At 45.6% G+C, this 24,631-nt stretch overlaps 1 protein-coding gene across 1 annotated transcript; it reads right to left on the reverse strand.

Annotated features, from left to right (window-relative positions):
• Positions 1 to 17,051: 17,051 nt before the first annotated feature.
• On the reverse strand, positions 17,052 to 19,218 carry DRD1 (dopamine receptor D1; the record flags this gene model as incomplete). The annotated part of the gene is made up of 2 exons (XM_082490123.1): positions 19,141 to 19,218; positions 17,052 to 18,415 (listed from the first exon to the last, which is right to left on the reverse strand). Exon 2 carries the CDS (start codon positions 18,405 to 18,407, stop codon positions 17,052 to 17,054), a length of 1,356 nt encoding a protein of 451 aa, XP_082346249.1. The 5' UTR covers positions 18,408 to 18,415; positions 19,141 to 19,218.
• Between the last annotated feature and the right edge of the window lie 5,413 nt (positions 19,219 to 24,631).

The raw sequence follows: 24,631 nt of genomic DNA on the forward strand, positions 1-24,631 counted from the left end.
GCTACGGTAAGATTTACATTATAAATCTGAAAACAGCCATTTCTCAAAGAAATAAACAAGCAACAAGCAACTGATTCCAATCAGAGAATTTCTTTTTCTTCGTTTTTTTTTAAAAGCCCCTGAAGAGTTTTCTGTTGCTATCTGAATATTAGATAATAAATACAGTAAGGTGAAAGATAATTCAAACTAAAATCAGAGATGCACACAACATCTTGTTAGGCAAGTTTAGGGAACTTGGGCATGCAAAAAATATAACAAGGAAAGTGAAAATACAGATTGAAATTCTGAATGCAGTGCTGCCCATGCAAGCTCTTTGCAGTAACTGAGAGCAACCCTTCACGTTACCTTCTCCCTGAAAGCCAGGGCAGAGAGAGGTACTGCTCCGTGCTGGAAGCGAGATATCGAGCACAGACAGGCATTAGACAGCCACTCGTGCACCTTGCGGGATGAAACCCTGCCTGTGACATTCACTGCTCTCTTTCTGACCGTCTGATATCCCCCCGAGCGCCCCCGGGCCAGGGCAGAAGCAGGGCAGTAGTGGGGGGAAAGGGAGCTGCGGCAGCTCCTGCGCAGAGGGAGCAGGGCCAGTCTCCCGGGTGCGAGCTGGCACCTTCTCCTCATTGGCACCCACAGGCTGTAGCAATGCTGTTAAAAGGATAAGAAACAATAAAATCAGATGATGGATAATACAGTATGGAGGGGGAGATAATGCGCTCTGCGTGGGCGGTGGGGCAATGGAGCAAGCTCTCGGCAGATCTTCCCTTTTTTAGGAAAATAGGTGAAGTCTGACAAAAGACGTGGTAGCAAGTTAATACTCATGGGCCTCAGCAAAATGTTCAGTTTTGCAATTTCTCAGTATTCACACCCATATTTAGATATCATTCCTTCCAAAGGGTCATTGCAACATCAGGTGCTAGTTGTAAGTGCAGCGCTATCAAAGCCAAGGGAGCTGTGACAATTTATACGTAATCCACCGTGACTGTACAAAACACTGGTGAAAAATGGGCATGCAATATGCACGAATAAATTTTGCTTTTGGAACAAATATTTCAAGGGGGTACTTTCTTTTCATGTTCATTTCTTCCTTCACTGGAGCCTGACATTAAACTGAAATTATTTCATCTCATTTAGAGAGCAATATATCTGAACACAGTAAAATGCACATCAGCTTTATTATTATCCAACAGAGAAAACAGTGGTTAACTGACAGCAGAATGAAGAGGGATAAAACAATGACATTATTAGTGTCTGCTTCACGGACGGGGTGGAACTATATAACCACGAGTCCATTACAGGGGATTTCTCAGATGCTAAGAAGGTTAAATGGCTGAATGACTTATCCAAAAGTGATTGCTTTTCTGATCCCAGGTCCCTCATGTTATGGCAACATTATCTTATTACTTTCAAAATCACTCATGTGGCTTTTTTTAATTATGATTTGACTCTTCTGTAAGGTACCATGCCGACCATCTGGAGCCTGTCAGCTCTACCCGAGGTATGTAAAGCCACCGACAGCTCCATGCACCAACAAGAGCAGGAAGGAGAGGCGTAAACAACCCCAAGGCTGTGCCCCCTGGTGTAGGGACCGGGGAGAGGTCGAAGGTTTCGTGCTTCACCCATGTCACCCAGAAGCAGGATCTGCTGTAGCTGTCACAGCCTTGCTCAGCAGCACACAGGTCAGGATGGGACTTGGCCATTCACTCCAGCTGATGGGAAATGCTTTTCTCGATGAAGCACGAGGCCACCCATACGTAAATGAACTCGTCCTATTGCTCCCTGCAGGAAAGGACCGGGGCTCGGCTTGCTTTGGCTGATAGGGAATATTCCCATTCCATGGCAGGGAGGTGGGCGAGTGGGTGGCTCACAGCAGGAAGAAATACTGCAGGTGCTGAAAATGTGAGCGAAGGAATGTGACCCAGGGGAATATGAAGGCTGGTTTGGCCCTCTCCCTCCTTTTCCTTCTCTCCCTTTGAGACTGCAGCTTTTCCATCAGCCTGGACGGTTTCTTTCTCTTTGTCCAAGATTTCCATAAGCTTTAGGGGAAAGTAAGCAGACCGACAGTAGCCCTTAGCCCAGGAGGAGAGGAGCTGGTTTCTGCAGTTGTTAGTGGTGGGCCAGGAGAGCAGGCTCAGAGCCCAGCAGGAAGGGATACCTCTTGGGTGTCTAAAGAAGAAATCAGGTATGGGGTGGTCAGACCGTTACGTGAGGTCACCCTCTGACACATGGCAGTGTCCTCCAGGCTTTCTCTCCTCTCTCTAGAAAGCTTCAAACACCAGAGAAATTGGTCAGGAAGAAAGTGAGGACATCAGTAAAATAAAAGAAATACTTTCAGAAGGTAAAGACAAAAGTGCTGATGTGTCCATTCCTCCTGAGATGCTCCAGAAAATGAAAACTGCAGCTTGATCCATTTCTGGGTTCTTTCAGACAAACTCTGATCCTCAATCTAAGCAATTCCTGTCCTTCTCCCTTCCCATCAGCTCCATCAAAAGACCTGGATACTTGAAATGGAAATGAATCATGGAAAGGAACTCTGGATTTCTCTTTCAGTTCTGGTAATTAAAAATCTTCCTTTGATCCTGTAAGTATCCTGCAAGATGTCACGCTCGTTGCCTGAGCATGTCAGTAAAACTAAATTATGGAGCTGCCATGTTTGTGCTGCCTCTCTATTTGTGTGATGCAAGAATTGTGATGGATTCTGCTTCCTTAGGCTCAGATAAATATCAGCAATTTAGTTGCTTTCCTTAAGCTTGGGTTTGGACAGTTGAGAGGAGCATTAGGAAAACAGGGTCACTAACATCTAAGAAAAAAAATCATAACTAAGATGCCTGGAAGCATAGAAATTAATGTAAACAATTTTCCCCCCTGCACACTCATTTTAATACCTCAAAAAGGCCACTTCTAATTGGAATACAGAGCCAGGATGCAGCTTGCTTTTATTTCAGACCTGTTTGTACAGTCGTCTTTGGTAAAAATCCTATTCAGAGAGACTAGAAACACACAGAGGAGACCTTTTTTTTAATATCACAGAATATTTTAAATGTAAAACATTTTGCAAGAAAACGCAATCCTGCAAAGCTGCTGCAAGCAATTCCTGCTTCAAAGCAGGCACATGCAGTGCCTGAAGCCAGACCACAGAAACTCTTCACGTGGTGGGTTGGGAATACGGGTTGGATATGTTGTTAGCACGAGGGAAAATTGGTGTGAATCCCAGAAATGCAGGCTGACAGCCTTGTGGGGACTATTTCCCCCAAGATTCTGCCCTAGGAAGCCTTCTGGAGTTAGGTTTGGGCGTCACAGGTGGGAGCACCAGCTCACCAGTGGGACATAGTGGGACACTACTTTTTTTTCAGATTCACCAAATTGCTCGTGCCTCTCCCCCATCTCTTGCCCCAATGTGAATGGAAGCTCCAGCTGTTCATTTCCCTTTTCAGTTGTGTAGTTGAAGTCCTCTGAAGCTTCATCAGCATTAATAGGAAGGACTTCTGGTTTCATTTCCTGGATGGCAATGCTGGAATCACCCTGGGCACAAAACTGGCAATTAAACACACACATGGAAACAAACAATCAGCAATATCTTCCCTTTCTGACACTCTGCTGTGTCCTTTTATTAAAGAAAAAGAAAAAAAAAAGCAAACAAAACCTCTCCCTCTGTTATTGTTTAACAATAAATCCTTCCTATTGGAGGGGAAAACCCAACTTCACAGCCAACGCAGTAGGGCTGGGAGTGGAGGGTCCTGGGTTTCCAGCTCCCATCCTCCCAGTTGTCTCCTCCCATCCTACTTGTCTGTAGCTTTTCTGTACCATTCACCAAGAGGTCCCTTGCCTAGCCGGACAGCTATCTGGGCAGGAAACCTTCTCACCCCTGTTCTTTCACCTTTTCTAATAACAACGGAAAAATACCTTAGCTCCTTTCTGTTAACCTACTTGTGCAATACGGTGATTCTTCTGCAAGAACAGCAGTTTCCGTCTCTCTCATGCTTAAACTGAAATGTCTCAGGTAGACAGGTGCAAATCTCCCTGGGAGCATCAAAATGGGGTTTTGAAGGCACAAATGGACACTGCGTCTCCTCTCACCTGTGGTACCACCATAGTCAAGGCAGGGAAAATCCTCCTCTGCCTCTGCAGACCTTGTCTTAGGTCATGGTCAGTGGAGGTAAGCCCAGTTCCAGGTGGAAGGAGAAGGATTACACTTGGTGGGCATGCATTCATCAGAGCTGCTCAAGCTCCCGGGCACACGCAAAGTGAGGTGGTTCCAGAAACACCTAAATTGCTGAAGTTTGGGTGTATTTTTCCCTGCTGGAATAGCAAAATACAACAGAAGGCACTACCAGCACCAGCCACCTGCAGAACAGTGTGCCCTCGCTCCAAAGCACAGCAGCCTTTGAGCTTCTCCTCACAACAGCCATAAATTTTCATGTGAGAAACGCAACTTTCTTTTTCTCCTGTTCTCTTACGCTGCGTTGAGTTTGCTGTTGTGACTGACACTTTAAAAGTTTGTAGATTTGCCTGAGGCACATATCCAGCACAGAAAAATCTCTGTCCAAATGGTTGAGGTTCAGCAAAGAGATAAACGACTGAAAGAGGGGTCTTCTGAGGGAAACATCAGACAGTCTTAAGGTGGTCCGGAATTTCATCCAAACAGCATCCTAATCAGCGGGGGAACCGTGCATGCAGAACTTTGTGATCTCATATATGCCAGGATAAGTCTAATGCAAATCCCAGCGAATAAATTATATTACTGTGGATTTATTCAGCTGTAATAGATCAACATTTGTCCCTGAGTGACTCCAACATTTCTTTCCTGTCTGTACTGTCTCTTCCCTGCTAATGCATCCCCACGGGAGGAAACGTTTCTTCTGCTAAGCAGGAAACAGGGGAAGAAACCAATTGCATTTTGCTTGATGGGAGAATTTCAAGTGTGCAATTGCTTTAAGACAGGGCCTCCTGTCTCAAACGAATGCAGATATGTAACCATGCCCCCACATGGAAAAAAGTGATAAACTCAGATTGTGAAGATCTGAAACAGAAAGTCTTCAAAGCACAAGAGGATCATACCTCTGCATTTCTCTCCTGAATACACCTTTGCCATATTAATCCAGAAAGGGACCGGTTGTCCAGTTTCTTGCAAGCATGCACCCCATTTTCTGCATGCTGTAGGATGCATCAGAAATTAAGTAGCTGCTCATCTGGCACTGTCTCTTTCCTTAAACTTGCTGATTAGAAAGCGCTCCCAGGCAGAGCGGGGATTGCCTGAGTGTTGTTTCTAATCTTGTTCCAAATGACACAGATAGTCAAGTTAACCAGATGCTCTCCGCGCAGCTCCCACACGGCAGAGCTGCTCCCAACCCTTGCCATGAGACAGGAGCGAGGGAACAGCTTTGGTGTGCGACAGTGGCACAGTGCTGCAGGTGGCTGGGGAGAACAGCAGGCACAATCAACTGAACATTTTATTGCTTAGATTTTGTTTAACTCATTGTTTTCCAGTAAACATCATAATTTAATGCAACTATATTTCAGGTGACCCATTAATTCCTTGCAGTGACTCTTCTTTCTAGGTGTTGATCGGGTACCTTTCGCAATCGGAAAATCTCTGGGACAGGAGACCTTTCCCACCAGGGTGACCTGGTGACAAACTGCCACCCAGACGGAGTGAGAAGCAGCGGGCTGTGTCAAGAGCCCAGAACGAGGATCTAAAATCACCAGCAAGTTTTTGCTCTCTTTTCTCATGCAAGCACCCCAAAGCCTTTGATCCCAGTTCCCAGTTCCCGTGGAGGAAGCAAAGATCAGTGCAATGCTCCATGTGCTTCCTAATGGCTCTGCATAAGGGCTGGCAACTGCCTGTGCCCCAGAAAGGTTTATTTTGTGGGGTAATCCAAAGCAAGAATTTCTCTCCCATCTAGAGCACAGTGAATATTCCTGCAGGAAAATCATCTTTAATCCTCTTTCCCATTTCTTTTTTTGTGATTATTATCTTAGTCTTCATAGGGATGATTGAAAGGAATCACAGATGTCCAAGAACCAAATATGGTTGTTTCCACCTCACAGCGAGTTCTGCATTGGTGGGGAGGATGTTTGGAATTTTGGGGGAGTTAGTTTTCAGCATTAAATATGTTCTACCCAGCTGAGAGTTCAGATTCATGACACCTGCACATTTAATCCCAAATCTTTTCTACAATTAGGAGCAGTCCACAGCATAATCAGGATGAAAAAAAAAAAAAATTATACTAAATGTTTCTCAACTTTAGCTGAAAGTTCATGTCCATGTTTAGACATACAACTTTACCTGCAGCGGTAAACATAGGTTTTAATTAGAAAATTGTTCTTTCTCCAGTTCTAGCCTCACAAGGCAGAATTACTACTTGGCAGCTGGGATCTGAGAAAGGTCAGAGGCCGGCTAGTTGAAAGTAGTATTTTTCTAGTTTAATGAAAATATATTATTTGTTGTATTTTTCTCTATCTTCCTCGGAAGCAAATGTTGTTTTACTGCAAGGCTCTGACAGCAGTTATGCATCACATGGGAGTCCAATGGTAGAGAACAGCACTTATAGCATTAAAAATGCATTCTCTGTGTATCAAACAAAAAAGCGTGCCTCTTGGCAGCATTGGTGGCCTCAATTTTGGCTGCAGAATGAATAAAACCAAAGCTTCCACAGAAATTGAAGCATCGACTCCTACTGTAGCTCCTGAGCTGCAGGTGGAGAGGTGATATAAGGAGGCAAATCGGGGAGCCGAGACTGCGGTTGCCCCCTCCATCAGCCGTGCAGAAGGCACCGTGCTTGGGCAGCACTTGCTGAGCATCCCAAGGGCTCCATGTGCAGCTGCAGTGAGTCTGGGGGGATGTATCAGTAACGTTTGTCTCCTGAAATTGCCAGGTTTTTCTAAAACAGAACCACCCCTGGCCAGCCCGGGCTGTCTCTGCCCACCAGAGAAGCGCTTGCGTGCCTGGGCAGTCCCGTTAATGTCAGCAGCAGTGGTCACAGCAATGATTTCTTGCCGATGATGGAAAACTGCCCCCTGAGCTCCGCTGATGGGAGACGATGGGACCACAGAGCGGTGGCTTTGGCAGCACCTACACTGTCAGTGATCACGTACCAGCTGAGCAGGCGGGAATGTCTCCATCTACTCAAAGTGGAGCATTCGGGATTAGCTGACCCTGCCCACAGAAACTGCTCATTGAGGGATTGCTACAGGCAATTCTTTTTTTTTTTTTTTTACAGGAGAGGCTGATTTCAGAAAGGAACAGAGGAAGCAGAAGTCATTTGGGGTGCCAGCATGGGGCACAACGTGACAGCTGTAATGAAGAAGAATCAGGGAGCCTTACAACAATGCCCTTGTAGAAAACCTAAAGTCAGTGTCCCCCGAACTCCAACAGCCGGGACTGCTGTGGTAAGAGGAGCAGCGGCTCCTCCAAGAATGACAAACAATAACCAGATGAAAGCAGCACTAAAACCTCCTCATATATGTTCCTCCCATCTCAGCTTCCCACTGAAACAGGTGTGACAGATTGGAACAAGCTGGAACTAAAGTATGAAATGGCATTACACCCTGCGTCTGCATCTGCGGTAACGAATGGTAACTGTGTCCTCCCTGACATCCCCAGTAAAAGATCGTACATTCATGGCAGGACGCTGGCTTGAATAACAATCACAGAAATTGTAATATTTAAGTATGTCTTAGCACTGTGAATATCCCCAGATCTGTCTGTGGTGAGGAGTACTGAGGCCCTGAGGCCTATTGATTTTTACATATTTGTATATTTTTCTTGTACATTTTTTCCACGCACTGTACACACACGCCTCAACCCATGCCGTGACTGGGCATCGTTGCAGACTGTAGCTCACATCTGCTTGAGAGAGAACTTCAAGACTGAGAAACTACTCTGCAGCATTACGTGTGATTCTTTTATTTTCCTTGAGGAATGAAAATACAAGGGGCATTCTGATTAACTTAACTGTTTAAATAATTACAGTCTGCTTAGTGCACTGGAGTTATGGGTACAAATAAACATCTATCTGCTGCTGTCAAACATTACAAGACGATGCCGAATTTCCCAGTTCCACTCAGTTGAGTGAGAAGGGGGAAAAAACAACAATACACTCAAAACAAGGGAGTCCTTTGCAAAAAATGAGACACTCGGCTCAAGAAAGGGAAATCCTCACTTCAGAGGCCAGAAACAATGTCTCAGAACAGAAGGTCCTCCTTCCTAACGTCACCCTTCTCCTCAGCTCAGTGTCTCCAGGTTTGTTCACGGCGTTTCCAGGGCACCTGGGGCAGACCTTAACGAGCGAGCTGGTGCTTTTGTTACCTACAGGTGCTAATAGTTTTAAAAGATTACATAAAGCAGATAGGAAAGTAGAGTTCAGAAATGGTTTTCTGTCAGCTGTGAGCAAGGGAAAGCTGTAAAATAAAATAAAATAAAATAAAATAAAATAAAATAGCATAGAAGCTGTTCCATTTTAAGGAAAAGTGCATTTTCCCCTCAGCCATCCCACCCCACCCATCGCTCTCTGCACCAGCTCGGCTGCACTCTAAACCCCAGAGGCTTTTACTGGTGACTCTTTCCTACATTTAATTTTGAGCACAGCCAGCAAATGGGGGTGGAAAGGAATCACCAGTCATTTTGAAAAAGAAAGTGACTGAAATATTGAACGCTCCATTGATTGCAGCCCATGGCATGTAAAGTGTTTCTTTTATTGTGTTGTTTTCAAAGGGGAAATGCGTGTGTGCTGCCGAGCGGACCGCAGCCCCGTCGCTGGGCGAGACCCCAGCCTCACTCCTTGCTCACAGCGGGTCAGGTCAGCACGATTTCGATGCAGTTGCCCTGGTTTACATCCATGTCAAGGGGGTGGGAATCCAGCCCTTCATGGATGGTTTTTTTTTTCCCAGGTGTCAGGATTGACAACTATACTTCATATTCTGTTTGCTTTTATCATGTAGATGGGTCTTTACTTAAATCACATGTAAGAAATATACGTGTTTGCATGTTAGGGCTGAGTAATACTGCAAAATAAAATCAATCGCTGAAAATGTTTTTTGAGCTGGGAAGGGCAGATGCTTGGCAGTACTTGAGGAGCACGATTTCAGGGCTTAAGTGTACTGTCACCGACAAAAGAGTACGAGCTCATTGATTTTTCAGCCAATTCATGAAAATGTCTCAATCGATACACGGGCAGGGGCTCTCCCCACCCCGCTTCAATATGTTCGTTGTTCACCTCGGGGCTCTCACTGGGGAGGTCCTGACAGACGAGCTGCACCCGTGCTCGTGTGCGTGGGCGGGGGATGTGAAAGGGGTCAGAGTCAAGCTTAGACCATGGCTGTCTTTACACCAGGACTAGTTGACTTAGAGACAGGGTCTTGTGCTGTTATAGCAAAAAACTGTTCACTGTATCAGTTCAAACCACATTCCTGCAGTTTACTTTATCCTAATAAGTAAGGGGAAAAGAGGCAGAATAGAGGGAACGTATAAAGGACAGGGAAGGTGGCAGAAGGAATTTGCTCCAGCTGAAAGGCAGCGAGACAGATGCAGAGGGCAGGAATTCGTGTGCTGCGGCCTGGGTACGAAAATGCCACTTAGAGGGGTAAAGGTCCCTCTGAGCCCTGGCCAGGACTCCATCCTCGGGGGTCTGTTGAAACTCCCAGCGAAAGGCCAATTAATGGCACTTATTATGATGGAAGTTACCTTTAAATAATTATTTAATTTATTTTTAAATATAATCGATATTGCACAATGAGGAGGACTAAATAGCACAAGCACAATTACTAAATGTCTAAATGTGACTGCTTACACTGTCTTCTGGGAAACGCTTTGACCAGTGCTACATGATATCACAAAACTGCCTATCGCTATATTTTGTCCTCTCAAGCGAGAAAGAAATATGACTGGAAGTTTCTGCATTAAACTGTTCTCATCAGAAATTGTCCTCTTACTTTGAAGAATATTACATGTGAACAAAATGCATCGAAAATATTCTACTTTGTAAAGATTGTAATGATATTTAATTAAAATGTTTCTGAAATGTTAACTATTATGACGTTGAAATCTTTCTCACTTAGAAAATACTGGTGTTCTTTAAGCCATAAGTCTTGGTTTTTAGAAAATTAATTCAAACTGTTTGCAAATTAATCAGGAAAAATAGTAAAATGGATTTGGTTTAGGACCTACAAAATAGATACCAACTTGAAAAGTGAATTTTTGCTCAAAAATCATTTCCCTCTGTTCAAAAGCAGCTGTTTCCAGGGGTCTCCTTTCAGGGTTGTCCCACATCCCAACAGAGCTGGTGGGATCCAGGGTTTCAGCAGGCGTCAGCAGGCTGGAGGAGCTGCTGGAGCAGATTCTCTTCAGCTGAGAACACAAATCAACGTCGAAGTCTAAGGAAACCACAGAAGAGCCAGGAGAATGAAATTGGATGGTACAATTTACAACTTTAAAATCATTATGGAAATAGCCTTAGAAAACTAGAAAGTGAAAAAGTATATAACAGCATCCGTAAGTCTTTTTATTATTATTATTTAAAACACCTTTTACTAAGCAATTTCAAAGCGTATGTTTTTACAGTTCTCTGGGCGTTTCGTCTCTCGGGCAAACACGCGCTCCCAAGCTGGCGGGGCACAACCAGCTCCAATGAACTGCCCTTCCCAAACTGCCGGCTGCGGCGCGGCCCCTGCCAGCCTCATCCCGTCTCCAGCGCGGCACTGGTGAAATGTGCCCCTGAGCCCAAGGTCACACACCAAGGACCGCTGGCATTCAAGATCTATCAGTCCTGACAGGTTTGTCCTTTTAACGCAGGCAATGCAGACCTGGTTCTTCTTCTGCAGTCTGCTTCTGTAGCAAAGAAATATATTAATTTAAGTTCACCTCTCGTCGCTTCACATGGAGCTTTTTTTTCCCCACACGCCCCACGAACGTACTAATTGAGCGCAATGTGTGTTGTACCTGTGTGTGTATGTGCACATGAAAGTAAAGGTGTTGGTACTGACACAGAACGGCGTCCAAACGATTAGGAAAAGTAGCACCATCAGAAACTCCTTTATTAACAGAGAAATAAAACAAAAACAAACTGAGGAAAATGTCTGGGTGTCTGAATCCGTAATTCTCCCTCTCTGAAATTAAGAGAAACTTTGTAGTTTAGTTCAGTGAAACTTTTGACTTCTCTGCTTGCGTCAGTGGAAGGAGAATCTAAGAAGCAAATATTTCTCTCATTCAGTATCTTTCAAGATTTCAAAACATTTCCTTGTCTTAGGAAAATGTGAAATGAATGGGAGTTTAATGACCTGAAAATCAAGGGATGGGTGCAGAAAAAAGTTTGGAACAATCTAATTGTTTAATAAAAGTCATATTAAATTATTTCATTTTATTTTTAATATTTAACTTTTTGTCAGTATTTTCAAATGGGAGATCTGATCTGAGTTTTAAAATTCTAGCACTGCAAACTGAAATGTTAATCAAGTTAAAAATTAAGAAATCAGTTTTGAAAATGTAAATACATCCTCTAATTATGTATTCAAACAACACTTTTTCTATATATTTTTTTAATTTACAATATCCCACAAATAGATCTACTGGGTGGGAGCTATTCAAACAGGAAAAAATCCAGCTGATTTCAAGGGGAGCTACTGACTTAACAAATATAGGAAATCTGAGAAAAACAAATGTATGAGTTATTTGGAGCAAAGCAAGGTGTAAGTTAGCTGTACCAATCCTCCACCACATACGCTATTACAGATTTCATTTCTTTTTGAGTCAAACCATCGGTCTCACCAGGTCCATGGGACAACGATGAATGAGGCCCAGGGTATCTCTCTGATCCCCGTGTTGCCAACCCCATTCAGAGGGACAGAAACGAGTGGTGCTGTTGACGCCAACCCCGTTATTCCAGGTGTAACCTGCAGCCCAGGTCTGTTGTTGCTCTGCGTGACTCTTAGTTGGCTTTGCACCACCGCCCTGCCAGCACCATCCACCACCACTTCCCACACGCCGGGGCTCTGGGGAAGCTCCTTCACCAAGGAACCAACAGGAACGTGCCTCCTGGAAAGGGGGCGGAACAGCTTGGCAGGACCAAAAGGGAAACGCAATCTAAATAGAAAAGCAACGACCATCAGCACAGCAGCGCCAGCAGCCTTCTCCTGTATCGTTGCCCAGAGTTTTTTCCTAGAAAGAGAATAAAAACAAGCATGGCAGAAAAGTACCATTTCATTGTGACCGTGACTGTACAGACAACCAGCACGAAAATAGGCATCTTATACTCAATTGACATATTGAGCCTCAAAACTGCGTATGTAGACACGCGCTGGCTGGGGAGGCAGCAGGGCCAGCAGCGCCGGGCTCTGCAGATCCGCCTGGGAAGGACGGTGTTTGCAAGTGCATCCCTGGTTTGGACCCGGGGTGGGGAAGGAGCACCAGGGTGCAAACCCAGCAGCCACCCGCGGGGCTGGAGGAGGCAGCCGGACAGCCCAGACCCGCTGGCAAAGAGGGGATCAACACCAACCTGATCGGAGGCTCATGGCCAGAGCCCAAAGCTCGGTTCAGCCCATCTTTACTGCAGCAGAACGGCGCAAGAACATTTTACATTACGTGTTTCAGTCTTTTAAAAGTTAAGAAACAGATACCGTGGTTTCCCTTATTCTTTAAGTTACGTTCGTTGTGTGGCTGCATAAGTGGTAGCACTAGGAATGTATTCTACTATCATTATGTCAAAAAGCCCAAAATATTTACTGGAATAATCTGTGTCTCAAGATACTTATCAAAGCAGGTTTTTTGGGATTTCAAACAGATTTGGGTGCTTCTGAAAACTATTGATTTGAAAAAATCCAGGACTGGCTCCCAAAAACTGTGTTATTAAAACTGTACATCAGCAAAGACATTTACTCTTTCACTCTCTATCTTTTGTACGCTTTGTTAAGTTGGAAACCCAAATCAGCATAAAATGCTTGCCAAGGGAAGGGAGAAATGTATTCAGATTTAATCTAGTGATTATGGTTCACTCGCACACAGCTCCTTCATCAAGGCCATCAGGTGAATTATTAACCTCTTCCATCCACAAATAGAAAAATACCTTCAGTCACGAGGAAGCAACGCCCAAAAAAAGGTTACACGGGTTATTTGCGAGTGCATTGGAAAGGCACTCAGCAAAGCTCGGTCCGCAGTGCAAAATACTGCCTGTTGGGGGCAAAGGGGGGGACAGAAAAGCCGCCTGATGCCCCACAGGGTTGAGAAGGTGGCCATCCTGGTGGGAGCAGTGACATCCCGGTGTCCTGGCACCACCGCCCTCCGTATTGCAACACAGAGTGAGAAGAACGTTCCTGGGGCAGTGTTTCACCAAAGTGGCCATTACCTCAAACACGACGTTACTGCAGACAAACTTCTGCTGCCCTCATCCTCCAGAAGAGCAGGGAGGCCGCTGCCACCCACCAGCACCGAGCAGTAAGCGCTCCTCGCCGGTCACCCACAGCGTGACCGCCACCAACCCTCACCCAGTCGACTCCCCGCTATCAGCCTGGGTCTGGCGTGTCTCCAGCCCCCCGGGTGCACCCTGACATTGGTGTGACCATTTAGTTCCAGCGAAACCACTTGGTTCCGAGGGGCTGGGGAGCAGGCGCAGAACAGGTTACACAGCTCCTGAGCAATTAATTCCGCACCATAAATAGAGCAGCAGGTAGCAGGTGACACGCCGCTGTCCCTCCTAGTCACCCCTGACACTGGTCCCCAGGCTCTGCGACAGGTAAGAGAGGCTTTTCTGGGTGCAGGCAGTGGGAAGGAGACTCTTGGCTGTGCCGGGGGGGTTGGGATTTTAATTTGGACTTTCTCCCAAGCAAAGGATTATTGGAGCCAATGAAGCCAAACAGGGTGACAGATCCGCTCTGGCAGCGGTGGGAGGAAAGGAGGAGAGGGCAGATGAAGAAACCCACGTTGGGAAGGTTGGGAAATGAAGGGGTAGGAAGGGTATAAATGAAGGGGTATAAACAGGTTATGTCAGTAAATGAGGATCCAGGTGAATTCACGGTATTCTAAAATCTACGTAAGGGAAAGGAGGCAGAAGCAAAACTCAGTTTAAACAGAAAGAGAGAGAAAACAATAAAATACACTCATCAGAGGGTATCCCCTGCCCTGCCTTTAGTAGGGAGCCCGTCCCACCGCAGGGAAGCAACCAGCAGCAACAGCAGGGAGCGCTTCCCCACCGCAGAGCCCCCCGAAACACAGGTCCATCTCCAAGGAGGGAGGTCCAGGGGTGGCTCTTGGTCACATTAGAGCAACCACTTGTTTCAGAATACAAAACATCACCATACAAACCAGTACAAAAACAGCATCTTGTTTTACATGAGCTCCTGAAATTGTATTTTGCTATTATGCCCAACTGCTGGGAGTTTTGAGAATAAAAGCCCTTGAAGGCAGATGTATTTGACTGAGCAACCACAGAACTTCATCTTTGGCCTGTGCACTTTTTAAGGAGTAAAATAATTCCTCAAAGGTGAAATAAATCAATAAAAAATTGGGCATCAGCACCATGGAAGGAAATTTTACCAAAGGAGGCTGGAGGCAGACACGACTCCCTGCCTGCCGTCAGACCTGCTGCACCCCCTGACCAAGGGAGGTCAGCATGAAAGACGGGGGAGCTGAGCATCACCGCACCTCATGCACCAGCTCAGATGTCCCAGCTGCTGAACGGGTCACGCTGGTAACGCTTGAGGCAGAAGCGACCACGTTTGTTTGTTTCTTTGCTTCTTCATTTCAAAATGAATCTTCTGACAGAGGCAAAAGCAAAGGAGAGGGCTGCCGTGAACAGAGGGACGCTGCTGTACCTCAGCTGCACCCACCATCGCCTGACTTCTGAAATGATTCATTTTGTTCTGAAAAATGGACACGGGCCTTGAAAAGTACTGCACAGCTTTGGGGGGGGTGTCAAAAAAAAAAAAAAAAAGCAACAACAAAAGCATGCTGTATATCAACTTCACTACTCTGTTACACCAAGGCAAAAAAATCATTGAAAAAAGAGTCACTCTAAGTCAACCTTTACACATTTTAACTAGTCACATTAAAGCAGAGTGTGGTTGTTTCCAAACTGCGTTTACGGCTTTCAAATCCTAGTTTAGAGCAAGGGCTCTAATAAAAATTCCCATCTGCCTCACGGGTGTGATCCCAAATAAGGGCAAATGGAGAAAGAGGAACCGTCCCTGCCTTTAACACAATCAATACAACTGCCAAAAACCAGCGTGTATTTAATAAATGCAATGTAGATTGGTTTATTTGACCTTCTGTTCACAAAATAATTTTATTATATGTATGAAAGCAGCATACAGGCAATAAAATTATGAAAACATTCACAATACATAAATACACAGACCTGATGCAGGATGTATATAGTTCATTAGACTTTTTTTTTTTTGCCCTCTTAGTTCTCTTTTCCTGACAACACTTTTTTTTGATATATGTTATGAAAAAGTTGCTCCAAAAGGTATTTTCTCCCATTCAGAAAAACAAATAGCTTTCTTTGAATGCTGCTGAATATTAACACCCAATGTTCCTGTTGCTAACGTTCACTGATTGCTTTTGGCATTACAAAGGGAAAGCAGCAGGGAAGGACAATGGAAAAGTAGCAGTTTTTTTGAATTAAACATTGGCAACTTTTTTGGAGCTCACAGAACGTTGGTTTTTGAGGTGGGGGCTGCAGTTCCATCCGTATTTAGAAATGTCTTAATCCAAAATGGTAATGAGGCACTATTCCTTATTGAACGGACTATTGACATGGTAATTACTAAAATGTAATGTCCTCCTAGTTTCCAAAGTGAAGCACTAGGTACCTCACTTTTTGACTCTGACCGTGATACAGTAGCAGACAGACAGCATGATCCTGGTGGTACTGCAATAATAGAGATGATAACGAGGTTTGGCATGTTTACTACCATTATAACCAATTGTGTTTTTTCAGAAAAGATATCCAAGACTTGAAATAAGAAAAGTCTGAGAAAGCTGTTTATCTTACATAAATACAAAACATTATATGCTAAGAATTGTTATCTAAGAAGCTTTTCTTCTCAAATTGGATTCTTCTTAAGGTTGTAGTCGTATTTAAGGTATTTACAGATCCACAAACTTGACATTCTAGCAAAGTCTTTGTAACATGAAACTTCTTTTAAAAATAAATAGCAGCAATTTCTTTTATTTCTATAAGGGAAGAGAATTCACAACTCAGTCAACGCTGGTCCTATCTTTTGAAAGAAATCCCACTTAAAACAAAAAAAAAAAGCCCACAAGCAAACGAACTCCACACAGCATCGGTTTTGTTGATTCCTTCATTTCTTGCTGAGCTTCTTAACATTCCTTTGCTCCCCTCACCGGCTCTCCAGACTATCAGAGCTTGTAATAAAGTGCTGACTGGTTGACTGGTCAAAATGCAGTTATGACACTCCAAAAATATCCCATTATTTAGACATCTTAAATAACATAAATAAAGCTAGATCTGTTATAACATATGAAAAATATCAATTTAAAACAATAAATAAATAAAACCAGTATCAACATATTACCTCCCAAAGCTTTAAAAATAACCATTCTCGTTATAAGGCTCAATTATTTGTCAGAAATAATTTTAAGAAGGCATCTACCTACCTTTACAATCCCTCAGTCTTTAATTAGGACCTGTTAACACCCACTATCACAAGACACAGCAATCTTTGAACTCCTAGTAAACATTAATCTTTAAATACTTAACATTTATCGTTTGCCTCATTTTAAGCTAGAAGTTGGTTTCTCTGTGTAGAGAAGCAATAATTCCCTTGTCACTGCACTGTATCTAAATTTGTATATTTTCCTCAGTAGGAACAGCACAGTTTAATATCCTTTTTTTTAACCAATTTTCACTATCTTTTCCTGTTTGTTGTTTTAAATGTTAAATTTGCTTTGAACGCCAGGAAAATTAATTCTGGGCTTGTTGTAAATGTGTATTTCTCCCTAGAGCTTAGTTTCTTACCAAAAAATCTTGTATATCTTTTTTTTAAAAAAAAAAAAAGATTATTACAATATACACTATTGGGTCTTGCTGGGTAAACCTTGCTGTTCAGGTTTTATGCTGCCCATTTTGTGTAATAGGATTGATCTTTTCCAAAGAAACATCAGCTTCATAATCCAAGATACCCGACAGTGCTGGAGACATTTTCTCCAAGGTCTTAGATAGTTCACCCTCTTCTTCCTTTTTGAGAGGTTCTTCTTCCGGACAGATAATTGCATGTGGAATCAGATAAACCAGATTAGACTCTTTGGGGCTGGACCCTTTGGGCTCGTGTTGGCTCGAAAAAACAACCGCTCCGTTATTGTTAATACTAACAGTCTCTATGGCATTGCCAGACATAGGGCAGAGCCTATAGCATCCTAGCAGGGTTGAAAACGCCTTGCGGAAATCAGCATTGAAGGCATAAATTATGGGGTTGAGGGAAGAATTAGCCCATCCAAACCAAACGAAAACATCAAAAGTGGTGGAATTAATGCAGAAAGCTTCTGCTCCCTTGGAGGGCTGGGTAGGCTCGCAGAAAGGAATCATGCAGTTCAATACAAAAAATGGCAACCAGCAGCACACAAACACCCCCATGATCACCGACAAAGTCTTTAAAACCTTCGTTTCCCTCTTGAAGGACATTTTGAAGTTGCTCTCCGGTTGCTGGCAGTCCATACTGCTTCTGTTGCCGCTCGTGTTCTGGCAGTTCTTGGCATGCACTGCTGCTCTCTCCAAAGCTGAGATGCGTCGTATCTGCTTCTGAGCAATCCGGTATATCCTCGTGTAAGTTACTATCATGATGGCCACAGGTATATAGAAGCTAATTAGAGAAGAGGAGATGGCATACATCCTGTTTAGGCTAGAATCACAGTTGTCCATGCTTATACCTTGTAAACTGGCATTTAGGTCCAAAAAGCTTGTGGTTGTAGCCTTGTGCCAGTTCAGCTGCACAGGGATGAAGGAAATCAACACAGACAAAGTCCACGCCACGCTGATCATGATGAAGGCTGCCTTGGGGGTCATTTTCCTCTCATACCTAAATGGGCTGGAGATGGCCCAGTATCTGTCCACGCTAATGACACAGAGATTTAAGATGGAGGCTGTTGAGCACATAATATCAAAGGCCACCCAGATGTTGCAAAATGAACCAAAAGGCCAGAAACCAGCGATCTCAGCCACAGCTTTCCACGGCATGACCAAAACTGCCACTAAGAGATCTGACACGGCCAAGGAGATGACAAAGAAGTTGGTTACCTTGGACCTGAGGTGGCGAAACCTAATGACAGCTGCACAGACCAGCGTGTTTCCCAGCAGCGTGGAGAGGATCAGCAGTGAGAGGAAGCAGCCCGTGAGGATCCGAAAGGAAGAGTCCCTTTCCACCAGCAACCCTTCCCCGTCCATAGTGGTGTCGTTCCAAGTCATAGTTTCTCCTGAGGGAAAATCATATCATGATTTTCATGACGACATCAGCTGCTTTCCTTGCAGAGATCAGAGACATCAGACGTCCATTAATTACTCATCACCAAACAGACCAAAGGTCCTTTCTTACAGTCCCTTCGCCCCCGGACAGACTTCACCCACTTTGAATCATCCTGAACAACACTGAAAGCTCTATGAGCAGGAACTGAAAACGCACAAACACAGTCCACCCTACAGACCGGTTTTTTAAGCGATCCCTTCAGAAACACACTGCACCACCCCGGCATGAAGTAGCCTAATTCAGACAGCTCACCTGCAAACGTTCTGCTGCTGTCCTCTGCAAATACACCCCACAGACAGGAAAGCAATCACTTTTCCATGCTTGCATATATTCCCACTTAAATAGGCTATTGATCGAGTGTTTCCAGCATCCATTGCACTAGCCCTTCATATTTACTGAAGCGTACTATACAAGGTGCTTTTCTCTCTAATTTAGTTTCCCAAATGTCTCACTAATGAAACACTCCATCCTTCCTCCTCAGTACACTCCTGTTACAAAATGCATCAGTTCTCCGTTTTGGGGCAGCATCAGAGAGAAATTCTTTGCTTTGTTTCAAACTGGTTTACACTTCCAAGACAAAGAAAATAAACATACAGTAGGTGTGATTTAAAGGTTTTCAGTAAGAAGTAGCTCAGGTTATTTAGTTTTATTTAAACAAGAAATGCTGGCTCCTACCTTTCACCTCTGATTCTCTGTTTGCTCTGGGATGCAGGGCCGTCTCTCCTCCTCTTTTAGTTTTGGAATTGCATAGCAAATCTTATATACAAAACCAACACAGAAACACTGCATTGCATCAGGTGCCTGTGTGTGTTTTTTTCCCTGAAAGTTAAATTGGCAGGAGAGAAGTAAAAACAGGAGCCGGCAGAGTTTGACCATCAGGAGTTAGTTTTCAAGGGAGCAGCAGGTCGGTACTGTCGGAAGGTGCGTGACGGACCCCGCCGGCGTGTGCCCAGCCACCTCCATCCCACGGCCCCCGCCAATCACTCTGCAAACTTTGTTGGCTGGATCAGTCCCAGTCGCACTTTGTACATCCCGTCGAAGCGGCACATCAGGGCAAATCATCCCAGGCAAAAGGCACGGTATTCCCAACACTGGCAAGAGCCACGTACCAGTTCTTTCTTCTGTCGTTCGCTGGAAGGAGAAAGAAGGGCGAGAGGAGGAGAAGGACCTGAGTGACCTCCCCTCGGCCACGCCGGCGGTGCCCGTCGCGGGTTCCTCTTCCAGCGGGGACAAGTCGCTTCAACGCTCCGCTGCCAGGTTACAGCTCTCCATAACCACCCCGCGATAATCCCACCTCCTGCTCAGCGGGGCTGCGCTCCAGGGACCGGGTCCAGCTTCTAACATGCTTCTCCCCCCCGCCCGTCTCAGAAAAGCTCGGGCGGAGGCAGCTCCTCACGCTCTCCCGCAGCCCGCCCCGGGCCGCGCATCTCCGGTGCCGGCGGGTCCCGGCGGCAAAGGCTTTCTTCTGCCCGGGGCAGGGCTCGGCAGCATCGCCCCTCCAGGAAAGGTCTGTCTGCCTGGCGTCTCCTTCCTAAAGGATTAAGACAAGGGAAAGACAGGCATGGAGGCACGCAGCGGGCAAAAAGCAACCCCCCTTCACCTCCTCTAACATCTTCGGTCGGGCGAAGCTTCTTCTGGGCAGCCTCTTCCCCGCTTTTTCGGCCTCCCCGGGGAATAACCTCCCGACCAGCCAGGCAGCCGGGGCGGGGAGAGGCAAAGCCGGGTTTCTGGAGCGGCTGTCCTGGAGTTTAGGGCAAACGGGATTACTTTGCCCCGTCCTGAGCTCCGCCGATGCCTGGGGTGCTGCGTGACGCCTGGGCGCTGCGAGCCAGCTGAGTTCAATTAATTGATGCGCAAAGTAAGTACCGGCACCTCACGTCGGGCTGGGTGATGCTCAGGAGGCGGGCTGCAGGCCGAGGCACCCGCGGCTTCCCCGACCCCCCCCCCAGGGCAGGGAAGGGGCGGGGGAGAGGGGGGGAGGTTGAATTCGGTCGGGACCCCCTCCCGGCACAGCGGGGACGGGGCGGGACGGGGCTGGCGACGGGCTGCAGCCGGGGCAGCGCTTCGCTCCCTTCCGCACCGCGCCGCCTCCCCGCCGCCTCGGCGCACCCCCGCCGCTCCCCGGCGCAGCCGCGGCCGCCGGGCTCCCTCTCCTGGGCGGCCGCGGCCCCGCGACCCACCGCGCCGCCCCGCGGAGGCGGCCGCCAGCCCCGCCGGGGAGCGAGGCAGCCCCGAGGGGCAGGGCTGTGCCGGGATGCTCCGCGTCCCCCGTCACCCCCCCCTTAAGCTTAAACCCTGAGTTCCTAACACAGGCGAAGGGCATCGTTATCCCTGCCTGTCGGCAGGGAGGGAACGGGGCGGGGGGGAAGCCAAAGCCCAGGTTGCCGGGGGGGTGTAGCTGCCAGGGGACCCGCATCCTGACTAACTTGTTCGCGATCAGGCGAGGGGACGGCAAAGGAACAACTTCGGAGCCTCGGAGCGGGCACCCCCTGATGGCAGATGCGGTGTTTCGGGCAGCTGGTTTTGTATCTGCGGAGAAAACAGTTCAGTGAGCTGCCGCCCTTGCGCGCAAAAATCTCTTCAAACCGTGTTTTCTCCTTTGCGAAAATCCTTCAAGCTCAGTAGTAAGCACCAAAACCAGAGTGATTAAGTCTCAGACCCCTTCTTTCCACAAATAGGATTCTTCTTTCTTACCTTACCCACAACGGGCAACGAAAGAAGATGAACATGCTGAGGTGCAAGTTGCTACCTTTGTGTAGGAATTTTACTCGAAAAAAAATCTGAAAATGAACATAAAAGACATCGCGGGGAGGTTAAAAACCTCCTAGAATAAATAAGCTCACTAAGTTGTCAAGATAAACTTTGTAGGGTTCAGCATTAGTGAAGTTGCTTTTGTGCCAGCTATAATTTTTCATAATGTCAGAGCAGATACAGTACTGTACTAACCTTGACTAGCTAACTAAAACACTTGTTTTCCTTTCCTCCTCTCTTTCTCTCTTTTTTTTTTTTTTTTTTTTTTACTGCTTCTCAGCAAGTTCTCATTCCCCCCTTCTTATTATCGTGTCCTTTAATCATCATTCATCCCTAGAGGAGGGTGAAAATAGACAAGAAAATGAATCCTATGCTGTTTGGTAATAGAGGTCTCTAATGAGACTCATTGTGAGTTGCCTTTTTCTAGTTTCAAGATTTTTTTTCCTTTTTCTACTGTTCTTAAAGCACAACAGAAGTGAGGTTTACTGCGTGATACTTATCTTCTGAAAATGTACCACGCTGCTGCCTTTCAGTAGAAACCATACATAGGCTGAGGGGAACTTTGCCTGCATAAGAAGTCACTGAGCACATTTGATTTTATTTGTACCAACTTCAAGGGGCTCCTCCGGAACAGCTTTCTACCACAGCCATCCTGGGTTATTCCAGAAGAAATCACAACTCCAGAGCACACAAACAGCGCAATATTTGAGGCATACTGGAGAGAAACGCTGAGGTACACGTTGCAGAGGAGAGAGCAGTCTGCTCTCAGACATCTGTGTATCAGCTCAGTGAGCGAACTCTTCTTTTCAGTTTGTTTTTGCTAGGTGAGTACCTTTTCCTAGGGAAAAGGCCAAATTCAGCACTGGGAGAAACTAATGCTGCTCATATGGGTGAGGGTTTAAAACTTTCATTTGAATCCAACGTAAAAAAATGCCTTTTAGCTTCCTGCTCACAGCAGCCTTTGAGAATCTTCTGGTCATTATTCGTTTGGCAATTCAGCATCTGTTTCAGAAGTCAGAACCTCTCTCCTGTCTCATCTCTAAGTTTGTGTGACCGGTTCAGGGATGACAAGGTCTCTGGCTCAGCTGAGACCCCACTTCAACACGCAGGTTTCGAACACCAGCATTCCATGCAGGGCACCCTGCCGCACTCATTTGTCACTTCAGCTAATTTGTAAGCTTTTAAAACTTTCATGACTTAATAGTCATACCCAGGTGAGGAACGAAAGTGAAATCCATTAAACCCCTATTATTTAGGTAAATTTAGTGGTGGGATTAGGCAGCCGATTGACATGATTCTGGGAGTCAGTTATGCAAAGTATAGGGTGAATTTTCCTTTCGCTGCTCTCCAGCTAACCAGCCTCCAGCCAGTGTGAGAAGGATCAGCTCTCGTCCAGGTCAGGACTTGCCTAAAACTGCCAGCAGCAGAATGATGGTGCAGGTGTTTCTTGGAGATTCAGAAACAAGCACAGACCTTGTTTAATTCTCCCTGGGTACCCACATAAAACAGCTCTTTAATTTTATTTAATGCTTTTCAATCACTACTGACTGATGCTGGAATCAAAGCAATGCCCAGCAGAGGAAAACTTTTGCATCTCTTTTACCACCCTGCGAGGCACCTGCTCCTCCCAGGAGACTCTGATTGGAGGAAGTCTTATTTGGGCCCTATAAGGATTTAAAAATAGAAATACTGAGTAGCACCTTGATCCAAATGATTTTCATCCAAACAGAAGTTAGCTACTGGAAGACCAAATCAGAGTTGAACAAAATCCAGATCTTCCATTCAGAGATAAACATGCTTTAACCTACAAAATAGCACACATACCAGAGCTGGAGAAAGGCAGCTTAATTTACAAAATAATATTACAATACGAGGATACAAATTATACTCACGCCACTCTCAGGATTATTTTTTGAGTCTGCATGCATGGGATTTATTAAACAGGAAATCAGCTGAGGCACGTTATCAGAAATAATGTCTAAAAGAGCTGTCAGGTTTCTAAATAATTGGTTATACTAATAAGCCAAGATATCTTTAGCCTCAATTTAACTTTCTCAGAAAAATCAAGGATTCCTGGAAATCAAACAACAGCTATGAACTCTCTTAAAGACCAGCGAAGCACAGTGGTTAAATTGATATTATCATGTAGGGCATTCCACAGGGAAAACCACAGTAGTGAGTACAAAAGCACAGAGCAAAGAGTAGCAGCAGAAAAAACTATTACATTGCTGCTAAAAGAAAAAACATCTCCAAGGATCTCAAGCTCATTCTTGAATGATAAAGATTCACCAGCAGGGAGAAAGCATCAGTGAGAGAAATGATTTCTAGTCCCAAAACACTGACGGCAAGAGGCCTAAATGTTCAGGATTGAGTGTGGGCGTTTTTTTCTTTGACTGTGGATTATAGGCATGTCCATCTGCAGCTGGACCTTAGAGTCTGGGCGATTCAGTAGAACCGACCTCAAAAAACATGTTTCTGTGTACAATTTCCAATGGCAACTGGTGCACAAATCATCCCGGGGTATCAGGTCAGCAGTGAAGTATGTGCAGAAGTGTGGACACTGTCAGGGAAAAGGAAAGTGAAAAAACCCCAAACAGAAACACCATTTATGAAAGCCTGAATTTAAATTAATTTTTCAAGGCAGCTAATGCAGGGAGCGGCAGAGCTGGACACAGAGGGTAATGCAAATGGGAAGGATTTGATGGGCAGTGCTACTGGTTCCTGGGATCTGGAGCTCATGCTCTGGCTGCGGGGTGCTCACCAGGCAGGACCAGGCACTGCTGCTCCTCCAGCATCTCCCCTCCCAGTGAACCAATGTTCGACTGTGGGAGCGCAGCCCCGGTGCCAGCCGGGAGACCCCACCTCCACCCCTGCACCCCAGTGAAGGAAACCTGCAGAAAGGACTTCTGCTCCGCGGCAGATCAGGCAGTAAACTCGCCAAAAAAAAATCTCTCCAGGGCTCTGCATGCACAAGCTTTAGGAGTGGTGGAAACCATCATCGGGTTGTTTGTAAAGAGAAAGGAGCGGTGTTCCCCCCCATCCTCACTCCAGCTCTCCCGCTCAGAGCCCATTCAGGCTCTGTTCCCCTTTCCTTCCTTCACCAGTAATCCCTCTCTACATTCACAGTGCGAACCCAGAGCAAAGCTGGTTGGTTTCAGCTGTAACACACACACACACACACACGCCGATTTTACAACAAAAAAGCTCTTTTTGGCAAGAAATGGAAGACAGGAAAGAAAGAGAAATACCGAACCTGTAGCCGGGGATCCGAGCAGGAACTGTCAGCTAAACAGTCCCCAGCCTCCTGCCACGCAGGAGCCATGGGTAATTTAAGCTTGGTACGATGCTGCCAATAACTGTGTTATTTAATCAGCAGAGTTTATGCAGTGACTTTTTATGGGGTTTTTCCAGTTCC

Source organism: Vanellus vanellus (genome assembly GCF_965231255.1).
Source record: "Vanellus vanellus genome assembly, chromosome: 13".
Taxonomy (NCBI): domain Eukaryota; kingdom Metazoa; phylum Chordata; class Aves; order Charadriiformes; family Charadriidae; genus Vanellus; species Vanellus vanellus.